Raw genomic sequence first — 12,887 nt, 5'->3', positions numbered from 1 at the left:
ACTTACTTGACCTCTCTGAGCCTCAGTTCCTCCACCGCAAAATGGGGGGAGAAATACCTGCCCCATGGGGTCACTGTAAGGATTAAATTCTGCCCAGCACTATTATTCAATATATATGAATTTTTACTAACCTAAAAAATATGAAAGTATCAGTGAAGGGAGAAAAGTTGCCTACATACATGTTTAGTAAAGGAAGAGCAGCTGTCACCTGAGGAGACGGAGGAGAAGTTTGGTGTCGCCCAAGCTGAAGCCCAAGCTCAGCCTCATTGAAGAAGACCGTCCCCGACCTCAAGGCCGCTGGGACAAAACCTAAGCGTTTGAGTCAAGTTAAAGAATCAAACGAAGGGGCGCCTGGGTGGCTCAGTGGGTTAAAGCCTCTGCCTTCGGCGCAGGTCATGATCTCAGGGTCCTGGGATCGAGCCCTGCATCGGGCTCTCTGCTCAGCAAGGAGCCTGCTTCCCTGTCTCTCTCTACCTGCCTCTCTGCCTACTTGTGATCTCTCTCTCTGTGTCAAATAAATACATAAATTCTTAAAAGTTAAAAAAAACGATCAAACGATTCCCCCCAAATTCAGTTGAGAGTCACATAATTACACAGGTGTAATGGCCTGTTCTCTGAAGTCAAAGGAGTGAGAGATGCTAATTTCTCGGGGTTAAGACTAAAGGAGCAGTACTTTAATTATCATCATCATTGTGAGGATCTAGGTTGGAGACAGTAAATGAAGAGGTAGAAGAGATGTGACTTCACAACCGGAAAGCAGGCTCTGAGAATCCACGGGAAGGGGCCGGGAAGAAAGCCGCCCTGCTCAGCACGATTTGCCAGAGGTCTGCAAACTTTATCTGCAAAGGGCCAATAGCACATACTTAAGGGATCTGCAGGCCATTTGTGGTCTCTGATCTCAGCTATTCAACTCTGCGAATGCAGAGCAAAAGCATCCATAGATAATACACAACTGAGAAGTATGGCTCTATTCCAATAAAACTTTATTTACAAAAGCAGTGGCTGTGGATTTGGCTAGGGGGCTACAGTTTGCAGATTCTGATTGAGATTAGACACAAGATCTCAAAGAGAGAGGTAACCCAGATGACCTGAGGGGTCTCTGCGGATATGAGCAACCTGCCCCAGCGTGCCCTGTGGAATGTTCCAGGGACAGGGACAGCAGATCCAGCCAGCCCTAGCTCCCCAGACCGACCACAGCAACATCCTCTTGTGGAGTTGGCTGCCTCCCCCCTAGAGCAGCTCACTTAAGCCCAGCGCCAATGCATGTTCAGGCCGTAAGGGAGCTGGGGAGGGGAAGGCTAGGCTAGCCAGGGGCAAAAACAGCGCCAGCAAACATCTGCTTCTCCTACAGTGACCGCAGCACCTGGCCTTGCACACAGCTGCCTGAGTCACCGCTCACGCCCACGAGGTCGCTCCAGACCCCTGGTCGCCTCTCCCATTGTCTGCTACCCCACTAACCCGGGAGGGGACGGAAGGGGACCGAAGCCACCAGAGAGGGAATCAGGGCCTCCTAAGCCTGCCCCAGAGGCCACATTCCTGGCGCAGGCACCGGCTTGGAGGACCCCAGGCAGACATCCGGCTTCTGTTTCAGCCGTCAGCAAGCCTGGAGCCAGGCCTCAGGTGCACAAGCTTCACGGCACCCCGAGGCTCTGCGGTCAGGGTGGGAAGGGGCACGGGTTTTCTGTATCTTGGGAAGAGAGGTTACAAGGTCACTTCAACCTCATGCCACGCTCACTCTCTCCCTCCCTCCTGCTCTGATTCTCTCATTCTCCTCCCCTGGAGCCAGAAGACACAGCTGTTTCCCACTCCACCCTCCTCCTCAGAGGGCTGGGGCTGAAGAGGGAAGGTTGCCAGACTTGACCAGAGGAGGCCTGAGGGAGGGCGGGCGTGTGCGCGCGGGAGGCCAAGAACTCGCTTTCTCCGCACCTTGCTCACTTGGCCCGTGGGAGTCCCCTACTGTCGGGGGTGGGCACCCCAAACAGGACAAGGAGGGACCCAGGAAGGGCAGCAGTCAGGTCAGTAGCCCCTGTCCTTCTCGGCAGAGAAACCCCACAAGGATGAGGGTAACGTCAGCCTGCCTGGCGGAACCCTCCCCCGGGGCTGGGACTGCGTCTATGGGAGCAACCGACTCATGACTGAAGGGCCCCCTGGGGTGGTGTTATTTTTGGGTGGTGACAGTTCTCCCAACTCCAGGGTTTCTCTCAGAGGCCAATACAAGCCTCTCTGGGCCCTGAATGGCCCCGCAGTCATGGCCAACACAAGAAGACTGTGCTAGGGGAGGCCACCTGCCCTCGTCTTGTTTGGAGTCCCTGTGGCTCTTATCACAGGGCCTTTGGGACCTGTGCAGGAGCCAGCAAGGCCTGAGTCAGGTTCCCAGCAGCCGCCAGGACCAGGGCGGCCTGATTCTCACTAGGACCTGGTCCCACGCCACTGCCACCACCACCCCCGCCACACCCGCAAAGCAATTTCCAGAGCAAGTCAGCGCCCCCCAGGACTTGGTGCCCATGACCCTGGTCTGGTGGAGCCTCCTGGCGCAGGTGTTGGCCCAGAAGCGGCTGCCCCAGGTGGGTTATGGTAGGCGTTGGGCCTTCTGCTACCCCAGAGCTGACGGCCCTGATCAGAATCCGATGCTGAGTTCCTGAAAGTTCCAGCTCAGAGCAGCTGCCTCCCCTCCCCTGACACCCCTGACAGTGCCTGAAACACACCAGAAAAACCAGAGCATCATCCACTGGTTTGTGCAGGGGCTAAGTAAGGGTCTGGCCTGGAGGGGCCGCACCCCCTCTCCCCAGTCCTGGAACTGAAAGTGAGGGGAACCTGTGGCTGGGAGAACAGAAATGGATGCCTTCACTCTGCTGCAAAGAAGTGCTTCCAGCAGCCGGGCCGCAGAAGGGTCTGGAAACCGAGAACCTGCACTCAGACCTGGGCCCTGCTATGTCCCAGAGGTGGGCCCCTGTCTGGCTCTTTTAACTGAGACTATTTCTTCATATAGAAACAGTGAAAGAAGTCTGCACCTCTAGACACATGGCGGGGAGAACCATGTTTGTGTGCATCAGGGTGGCTAGCTACTCTGGTGTGGCCGTCACCTGCTTTGTCAGCATCCTGGGGACACCAGGACCTCAGGCTCAGGCCACCAAGTCTCACCCAGCCTGAGATGAAGAGTCTCTGTGAGCTGTCTCCCAGAGGGAGGACTTCATGCAGTGGGATGCTGTCCCAGGCATTCCAGAACAGCCTGCCAGCTGTGAGAGCAGCCTGAGGAGCCCGGCCACCTCCGGGGAGGCTTGGATGGAGGGAGCCAGGCTGGGGTCGACCTCGGCAGGAACCTGAGCCCACAGATCTGTCCCTAGGTGGCATGGTAGGAGCTCAGTGCCCACAGAATCACACAGCTTCCTGCTGGTGCTGAACCCAGGACCTGCTGCCCATAGAAAGAAATCCTTCCCACTTCCTGACCCAAGGACCTGATACCTATAGAAATCCTTCCCACTTCTTACCTCGTACCTCTCAGGAAACCTCCCTGACCAGGTCCTAGACAGGAAAGAACTTGGCTGCAAATTCTGGTTCTGTCGCTTTCTGTGTGTATAATGTTCAGACGCTATAAACTTGCCGATTCTTGGGTTTCCTCGCTCATTAAATATAAACAGAGCTGCCCGCCTCCCCGAAAGCTGACCTAGGACGCTATGCACGGCCTTAGCCTGTCAAGCAAGACGATCGGAGGAGACAGAGACTCACATTGTTTCTAACACCAGGAAAACGAAGGGCCAGAGACCTTAAATGACTTGCTCAAGTTCAAAGAGCTCGTACCTGGCAACACTGAGATCTGAACCCAGGTCTGCAGCGTTCTGTAATTCATTCCATCTACCCCGCCCCGTCCATGAACAGATACGTGCGCATGGCCTACTGTGTGCAGGCACAGGCCAGGAAGCACTAAAACACTCTCCCCATCCTGGGCAGCTCACGTCTGGTCGGGGAGGCAAATAGTACGAAGACCATTTTGAAGGTGGGGAGTGCCATGGACGGGTCACTGGCCATGGGGCAGACAGTAGGGAGGGACGGAGGTGTGATGTCTCATGTATCGGGCCAAGGAAAGCCTGTCTGTGAAAGCCTGAGAGGTGAGGAGGTGGCAGCCACTGAAGAGTCAGTGTCCACAAAGGACCAAGGCCCTGAGGCAACACTGACATGTGGTCCCATCCAGGGACAGGAGCCCAGTGAGAAGCAGGTGCACTGAGGCTGGAGATGCAGCTGGGTGCCAGGCTGTGTAGACCGTGTAGGCTGTGGGGCTGGGTTAAAGAACACGGATTTTTTTTCCCCCTAAGTTCAATGAAAGCCTTTGGCAGGTTTGAAGCAGGAAGTGCAAAGTGTTATGATTTACATTCCTAGAAGTTTGCTGCGGCCTGAACTGGGGACCATGGCTCAACACGGCACCCCTCGCATGGTGCTGGAGGGAGCCCGGTAGAGCCTCAAACACATGGCGGCATTTGATGAAGCCAACTAGCTCCCTGCATCTCCCACTCCCATAAGTCCTGAGTACTGCGGTCCTGGGCAATGATGTCACCTGCAGGCGGGCATTCTTTAGCTCCATCTCTCCCAGTGCCTTGCCCCATGTCCTGCACACAGTATGTGTGTACACAGAAGGCGCACACAGTAGGTGCTTAGAAAATGCCAGCCACATGGGGGACTGACGCCTGTGAAAACAACTGGAATTTCACAGAGGCCCCAGTCAGGAAATCAGGGGTCTCCGGTGAACACTTACGATCTTGGGTGGCGGGAGGTCTGGAAGACTCTTCTGTGGGGCCAGAGAGTGCTGGCCAGGCTCCCCGTTGGCCAGTGGGTTCTGTTCCTCGGGTGCTGTGGGCAGCGAAGAGGAGAAGGCTTCGGTGAGGGGTGCTCGGCCTCCCAGCCTTATCCCTCCCATTGTCCCGGGATGTCTGGTCACGTGGACCATGAGATCTATTTGAGCAGGTGTTAATTACCTAGGTGGGCGGTCCTAGGGGCCAATGTGGTTTTTTTGGCCAAGAATAGTGTGTAAGTGGTGCCTCAGCCAGGGGCAGATTCCTCAGAAGGAACTGGTTTGGGGTTTCCGGCAGGCACTGCACCGTCTCTTCCCCTTGCCCTATGCCAAAAATGGCCCAGCCACAGAGCTTTAGTGAGCAGGGAAGCTGTTCCCAGCCCCGACCCTGTGATTACGGCTCTTTCCATCCCAGAAGGGAAACGACCCTGGGCACAGTGGCAGCTGGCGTGTCAGTCATTTCTGCTGAGCCCCAGGCTTGGCCGTGGAACAGAAGGTGCCAAAGCCACACGGGAGGACTGGCCACCAGGCCTCGGCGCACCTGCCTGACAGTTTCAGCCAGCGGCCCAGCCAGCCCCAGGACAGACAGACTCAAACAGACTTGATCTCTGGGCTTGTGTGGCTGGCAGCTGAAGCCAAGCCTTGGACAGGACCAAGAGCCCCACAGCGCTGCGTCCCCACCTCTTGCTAAGCCTCTGCATTTCGGTCACAGGCTGGGGAGTTGGGAGATGGGGCTTCTAATCCCCTCTCCTCAGCAGCACGGCAGCTCTGCAGATGCTGGGCCTCTCTAAGGTCCTGCCAGACCTCCTGAAGGTCTTCAGAGAAAAGGAGAGCCGAATAGAGCAGAAGAGGGAGATGTCATGGAAGACACAGTATGTCCTTCCAATGTAAGATACAATGTGCTGCCAAGAGAGCACCTTGAGCAAAACTTTTGATTAAGGCAGGTGCAGGCATCAGCGTTTCCGTCCCCTGTTACTGCCCCGCCCCCATGCCCATACAATCCAGACTTCTATCAAAAGATATAAAGCTGGGGTGTGGAATCAGCACCATACAATGGCTGCTTTCCTAGAACACCTGACTGTGACTTCCTACTCCTGGGATGATGCTGGGAAAAGCTGAGACTTTAGGGCTTTATCCACGAAGGGCACATGAGACCTTTAAGAGGCAAGGAGGTGGCTTGATGGAATGTCCCAAAATACATCCACCCGAAATACCATCAGCCAAAATGTGAGTGCCAGAAATAACTCCACTGGGCTGTCTGGTGCTGGCTGGGAGGAAGTGGAGCGGGGAATGGGACCAAAGCTTGTGCCTCCCCCTCCCAGAAGCCGGCCGAGATCAGCAGTGCTAGCCTCTACCTTTGTCTTGGGACTCCGCATTCTGCTGCTTGTTGACGGTCACTTTGTTCATATAAATGTACTCCTCATCAGAACCTGCAGAGGGAGGATGGAAGACAAAGGTTTCATGGGATTCCACAATGGGAAATGGCTCTAGAGAGAAACAGGGTCTCCCGAGAGACTGTCATTAGCCTGGGTTCCAGTAAAAGCATACAACATTTTGACTTGATTGAAAGAGTCCATTATAGAGTTGACAAATTTCCAAAAACAGAAAGGCCAAGCTGCTGACTGTGAATTTTCTAACTTGAGGGTGGGGGTGGAGGGGGAGGGAGAGGGAAAAGATAGGAGCAGAAGGGTAGCTTCAGGAACGAGAGTGGAAAGGCACCTGTACCTCAGAGGTCTACCCCATATTCCACCAAGCAGATTTCTCTGGGTTTTCTAGCATTTCATTTAAATCGTAAAATATTTCTGGTGATTTTATTTATTCATTAGAGAGAGAGAGAGCACAAGCATGGGGGAGGGAGAGGGAGAAGCAGACTCCCTGCTGAGCAGGGAAACAATACTGGGCTTAATCCCAGGACCCTGGGATCCTGACCTGAGGCAAAGGCAGATGCTTAACAAGCTGAGCCACCCAAGTGCCCCTAAAATCATTTCTGTGTAGGCTACCTTTCCAGTGCCTGTCTGGCCAGAGAAATGATAGTCTCCTAACACTGCTCAGTTTCTTATTCCCCAAAGACCCTTTCTTCAGAAGACAGCTCATCCAAATGCTTCTCCTCTTAGACATCCTCCTGCATTTCTTTTTGCCCCTTAATCTGCATTTCCTAGAAACTTGTGGCTCCACTGGAGACTATGTCCCCAAGTGAGAGGACCCGAGTCAACCCCCAGATGAAGGAAGCAGCCTAGGGTCAGACTCACGCCACAGACCGCCCAGCCTCCAGCCCAAAGGCCTGCAAAACCAGAGCCCTGGAAACCCAGAAGAACACGGGGAGGACCCAGGCAGAGGTGTCTTCTGCCATCGGTCTGCGGGATCACCACCCCAGTGCCAGGCCCTGCCAGGACCCGTCAGCAACATCACCCCAACCTGCTGGAGTTCATGGGAGGGAACTATGAGGTCTAAATTAGCTAGCCACAACTGGTAGCCTTCCACTCAGTGAGAGCCAGAGTGGTCGGGTCAGGACCCTCCCCAGAGGAGAGCACACAGAAAAGGGCTCTGCAGGAGTCGGGGCAGCAAGCTCAGGCATTCATCGTGTAATTCAGAGCAGAAGAGCTAACTCACCGGCCCTGTCTGCCTAGCACGGAAAACAACGGTGCTGCACACTGCCTGTTTTTACCGAACTCTTAAGTCTCCAAGAGAACAAAACACAAATATTAAGGAACTTTAAAAAGTTAATCCTATAACTAAAAAAGATTAAAAATGACAGTCGAAACCATGGAGAATGGCTCAAAGGCTCGATAATGGGAAAAGTTGGGGAAAAAAAATCACACATCAGCACGAACAACAGCAGTCACCTTTAAAAACAAACGATTACTAGAGAGTGTGTCAGTTGGCACAGACATTTTGGAAGAGATTTGGGAGGATAATTTAAGTGTTCGTATTCTTTTTTTTTTTTCCCCCAGTGTTCATCACCTTTAACCCAGTATTTCCACTGCCAGAAATTTATCCTAAAGATAAACTCCAGCATGTAAACAAAGCTTTACTTGAGGATGTTTATTGTAATGTTGTAGGAGTTTGCGTTTTGTTTTGTTTTGTTTTAAGATTTTATTTGTTTGAGAGAAGGAGGGAGAGAGAGCACAAGTGAGGGGGTAGGGTGGAGGGAGAGGGAGAAGCAGGCTCCCTGCGGAGCAGGACCCTGGGATCATGACCTGAGCTGAAGGCAGATGCGCAATCAACTGAGCTATCCAGGTGCCCCTGTAAGAGGTTTCTTTTAAATTACAAAACCTGAGGGCGCTTGGGTGGCTCGGTGGGTTGGGCCTCTGCCTTCAGCTCCGGTCATGATCTCAGGGTCCTGGAATCGAGCCCCGCATCGGGCTCTTTGCTCGGCGGGGAGCCTGCCTCCCTCCCTCCCTTCTCTCTCTGCCTGCCTCTCTGCCTACTTGTGATCTCGGTCTGTTAAATAAATAATTAAAATCTTTAATTAAAAAATAATAATAAATTACAAAACCTAATGCCACTAACCAGAGACTAGCTGAATGTCAGTGTTCATCCACCCATGGACACTACCCAACTGCGAAAAATATCAAAGTAGCTCTATGTCCACAATTACAGAGATATCCAATACTTAAAGAATCATGTTTCAGAATGGCCAAAAAAGAAAAATATGGGAACTGTCAGCACATGAAAATGTGCACAGACAGCAATTCTAAATGTAAAAATAACGTAAAGCAGAATACAGAGGCAAATCACGACTACATAAAAATATTCAGATGATACATGATACCAATAAAGCTCAATTAACAGGAATTGAAGGAATGTAAATAGTGCGGTGTTAATCTTATGTTCATTTATTTTTTCTTACTGTTGACTAAAGCCACATTCTTGTAAAAAGAAAAAAAAAAGGCAAGATATTATTGTCATTGTTTTAACTGATAGATTCGGGGCAGGTGCTTTCTCCCCAAGATGGAAGCTTGTAAATTGCAGAGAAAACGCATAGCACCGGCCGGCCACTTCTCGAGGCTGTTTCCTGCCTTGGGCGCTCTGCTGCAGGCCGCATGGTTGGTCAGGTTTTGATTCTCTGGGTAGCTAATTCAGGACCATCCAGGTTGGTAAGTAAGAGCCTCCCAGGACCATCTGCGATCCTGGGAAATGCCCAGTGAACTTGGCCCTATAACGGGGGGTGGCTAAGCTGTCCTGTGTCTGGCAGGTGGTAGCCTTGGTTGGAGAATTTTCTATCATTCTCTCATTCATTTTCAGAAGTGCACTGAGCACCCAGCACTATACAAGGTGCTGGGCATACGGCACAGAATGAAATAGAAGACAGTTTCTACCTTTGTGACCTAACATGGGTGGGGGAAACGGATCCTCCCGGGAGAGTCAACACAAGCAGGTAGGGAATGACAACAGCACAGGTACGGTTGGGAAGGAGAGCTTAAGTAAGCACATGACTCCTGGGGAATGACCCTTGTGTGAAGGGGGTGGTCTTTCCCAGAGAACGGGAGGGACAGGAAGGAGGGACAAGGACCCTCTTTGCTACAGTTGGATAGACAGAACATCAGCAGATTTCCCATCTGAAGGGCTCTCCCGACACTTTCCCAGACTCTCTGAGCAGGGCACTGGGAGATCCACAGCCCTCTCAGGTGAAAACAGGAACAAAGAGTAATCTCCTGTAAACAAAACTCAAATCCTGCCTTGACCTCACCATGCAAATGAAAGGCAAAGAGAGTAGAAAATTCTTGTTTCGCCCATACAATAAAAGATCAGAAAACCCATATTTGGAAAGGGTAAACACATATACTCTCTCTCTCTCTCTCTCTCTCGGGTCTCATACTCTGCCCAAAATGTGTGGGAGTAAACAACAGCTCAGCCAGTGTAGACCACAGACTATCTCAAAATGATCAGCCTGCCTCCACCTACAAGTCCCATCAAGCTGAGCTAATTGTCTGGAACGTACACAGCAAGAAGGGCCTGGGAGGCTGGGAAGGAAGACAGATGCTTTGATTTCAGGGACTTGGGATTCTGTCCCGTGCAGAACGATTTCAGTGGTGCAGATGAGTCTGGAATATGGGGCAAGAGGGGGAAGACAGCAGTTAGGGCCGCCTGCCCAGCCCCGAGCCACTCGCACCCATGTGCCTTGAAGAGGAGACTCTCCAGTTGAGAAGACAAGGACAACTCTCTCATTGACTTGGGGCAGGAACGAGGTGGCACCATCCATGTCATTTCATACACTAAGCCCCACGCTGGGACAGAGTATGTGCACAAAAGCTGTTTGCTGCTGCTCTGACCACTCTGCGAGCTAAGACAGAGCCAAGAGGACCGGAATGGACACCAGGAACATGAGTGGTAGCCACAGGTCTCGGTAAGGCTGTGCAAGCACTTCCGGTGGTCTGAGTGGTGCACTGTGCGCAATTCACTTCGGGGTGCCTCCTGCAAGCTGCGGAGACCGAGGGTGGGGGGAGGGTCTGACTTTATCAGAGCAGAAGGTGCAAAGATCTGGGGTGAAACAAAGGTCATCCTACAGGAAGCTACACAGCACATGACCCCAAAGAGGGGGAGCCCACCCAGGGGGCCCTAAGAGAGTGATCAGAACCAGGAACCCGGGCTCAGAGCCCAACCCATGGGTCTTCCAATTCCCAGTGGAGCTGCTGTCTATCATTAAACATCTCAAGTCAGAGAACATCTGACCTGACCTGTCGGTGGGACGGGAGTGTGCTTCTTACAGAGCTGCCTTGAGAGATCCTGCCTTGGGGTGACTCCTCTCTAACTCACCCTCTTTGTAATGTGCCTTTCTCACCTCGCCTTCCCACCTTTGATGTGCTGCTGACCAGCACTGGCGCAGGCATCAAGGCTTGCCATGGAGCCGGGAGGAGCCTGGGAACCCCAGGGTGGCCTGGGGAGCAGCAAAGGCTCCAAACTGGTCTCCAGGAAATCGCCTCTCACAGAAGGCTAAGGGAGCCAGCTCGTCCCGGCACAAGAGAAGGCCGCCGGGCGGATGGCAACGCGCCTCAGTGTTAGGACTTCTCTCCCACTCAGAGAGTTAAAAACTAGGTACGCAGGGAACAAAGGAAAGGAAAAGCGACCCCAAAACGTAGCCTGGTGGGTCTGGGTTGGACGTGCGGGGGAATCTGGATGCAGAGGGTCTGCTTCCCTCCTCGAGCGTGCGTCTTGGCGGCTCCTGCCACCGGGCACGTGGATCACATGTCCTCTTCTGGTCCCTCGCTGTCCCGAAATATCACTTCCCATTTTCAAACATCCGATGTAAAAATAGACTCAACTAAACTGTCAAGACTTCACAAGAAGGCTTTTAAAAAAAAAAAGAAAGAAAATCTGAGTGTGCTGGAAATGAAACCACACGCCCACAAGAAGACTTGCGCGAGAATGTTCAGAGCAGTCTTATTAGTCGTAATAGCCCAAACCCGTGAACACAACACAGGTATGGTGGGAGAAATCAAAACAACGGTTCCCTTGGGACGAGGGTGGGGGTGGGGAGGAATTTGCTGAGAAGGGGCAAGAAAGAACTTTCCGGAATGATAAAAATGTTCTCTGTCTTGTTTGGGATGGTAGGTACACGGGTGTACACAATTTTCAGAACTCACTGAACTGGATACTTAAGATCTATGTACTTGGGTGTATATAAAATCCACCTCAATAAAAAGGATAAGAAAAAAAAACAGGTACTTAGGGTTCTGTGATCTACAGCTTTAAAACTATGTTTTCCTCTGGGCCACACGACACTGGCAAGTGACTTCAACTCTGCAGACCTCATCTGTAACACCCTCGTCTGTAGCAACAGCACCAAGCTCAGAGAGGGGCCTTGAACATGAAACAAGTTAATACGTGTGCACGTAGGAACACGTGCATGTAGGAAATGCTCAATTAAGCATTGGCTCTTACCTGGACAGTTCCCTAGCCCTTCATTACTTTGAGCAAATGAAGAAAAGTCCTTTGGAAACATTTTAAAACCACACTCAGGGCTGCTGTGTTGAGTGCTCAGAGATTTCCTGGGCTCACATTCAGGCCACGTCACCCCTGGACCACCGCGAGGGGCTGAACTGCGTTCCCCACCCCCATCGCCCAAATTCATCTATGAAGTCCTCGCCCTGAATACCTCAGAATGGGATTCTGGTAGGGGAAACGGTCCTTGACGTCAAACAGGGCCACCAGGGTGGGCCCCAGTCCAACAGGACCGGTGTTCTTGTATGAAGAGGAGGTTTGGACGCAAACCCAGGGGGAAGATGGTCTGAAGACCCAGACAGAAGGCAGCCACTTACAGCCAAAGAGGGAGGCCTCTGAAGGAATCCACCCTGCCCAAAGCCTTGATCTCAGATTTCTGGCCTCCAGAACTCTGAGAAAACAAATTTGTATTGTTTAAGCCACCCAGTCGGTAGGACTTTGTTGTGGCGGCCCGAGCATGACTATCTTTCTGTTTCCATGGGGACCTCTCGGAGGCCCCCGAGTCCCACTTACTGCTGCTCTTGGTATAGACCCGGAGGAGCTCAGCCAGGCTGCTCTTCTTCACCACAGCTGTGCTGCTCAGGTTCTCCTGGTCGAGAATCTTGAGGAAGTCGTCCAGCTCTGTCAACAGCTGCTCCAGGGCTAGAGACAGAAAAGAGAACCCTTTATAGTTGCTTCCTGCTCTCCGAAGGGCCAGCTCAGACACACCCCTAGATCCTGTACCATCTCACCATGGGCCCTGCGGTCCTGCGTGGGAGGGACTTTGGGGGAGCCCTGAAAGCACCTAGAGGCCCAGCCAAAAGTGGGATTCCCAGAGCTGGGGTCTGGGGGAGGAAAAGCAGGCCCTTGGTTTTGAGTTGGATGACGCTGGCTAAAGCCACACATCTACCATTTGCTTGAGCGACGGCGGCCAAGACAGCCCAGCCAAGCCCATCAAGCCATGACAGTCTGCAAACAGGATTGCTTCCTTGATAAAAAGCCAATCGGGACAGCTCAGGACCTAGAGAACTTGAACACAGATCAAACCTGGAACCATCAAAAAATTTTTTTGTTTTTTTTTGCTGTGGTTGACCCAACTGTTCATCCTTTCCCCAAGGACAGACAAACAGAGTCACTCCAAGATGAAACAGTGATTATGTTGCCCCTGTTGAAAGAGGGATGA

General features: G+C 52.3%; 1 protein-coding gene across 4 annotated transcripts in view; it reads right to left on the bottom strand.

The window, feature by feature from the left end:
* AFAP1L2 (actin filament associated protein 1 like 2) overlaps positions 1 to 12,887 on the bottom strand; it is a 96,057-nt gene that overhangs the window by 26,401 nt on the left and 56,769 nt on the right. For all 4 annotated transcript variants that reach the window (XM_032879114.1, XM_032879124.1, XM_032879133.1 and 1 more), the window contains 3 exons: positions 12,239 to 12,367; positions 6,139 to 6,213; positions 4,748 to 4,842 (listed from right to left, as the gene is read on the bottom strand). In XM_032879114.1, the coding sequence (XP_032735005.1) occupies positions 4,748 to 4,842; positions 6,139 to 6,213; positions 12,239 to 12,367 (299 nt within the window). The remainder of the gene's footprint in view (positions 1 to 4,747; positions 4,843 to 6,138; positions 6,214 to 12,238; positions 12,368 to 12,887) is intronic.

The sequence above is a fragment of the Lontra canadensis genome, unplaced genomic scaffold (genome assembly GCF_010015895.1).
Source record: "Lontra canadensis isolate GAN:19392208 unplaced genomic scaffold, GSC_riverotter_1.0 scaffold3, whole genome shotgun sequence".
NCBI classification, from domain to species: domain Eukaryota; kingdom Metazoa; phylum Chordata; class Mammalia; order Carnivora; family Mustelidae; genus Lontra; species Lontra canadensis.
This window is presented reverse-complemented; position numbering and strand designations above follow the sequence as displayed.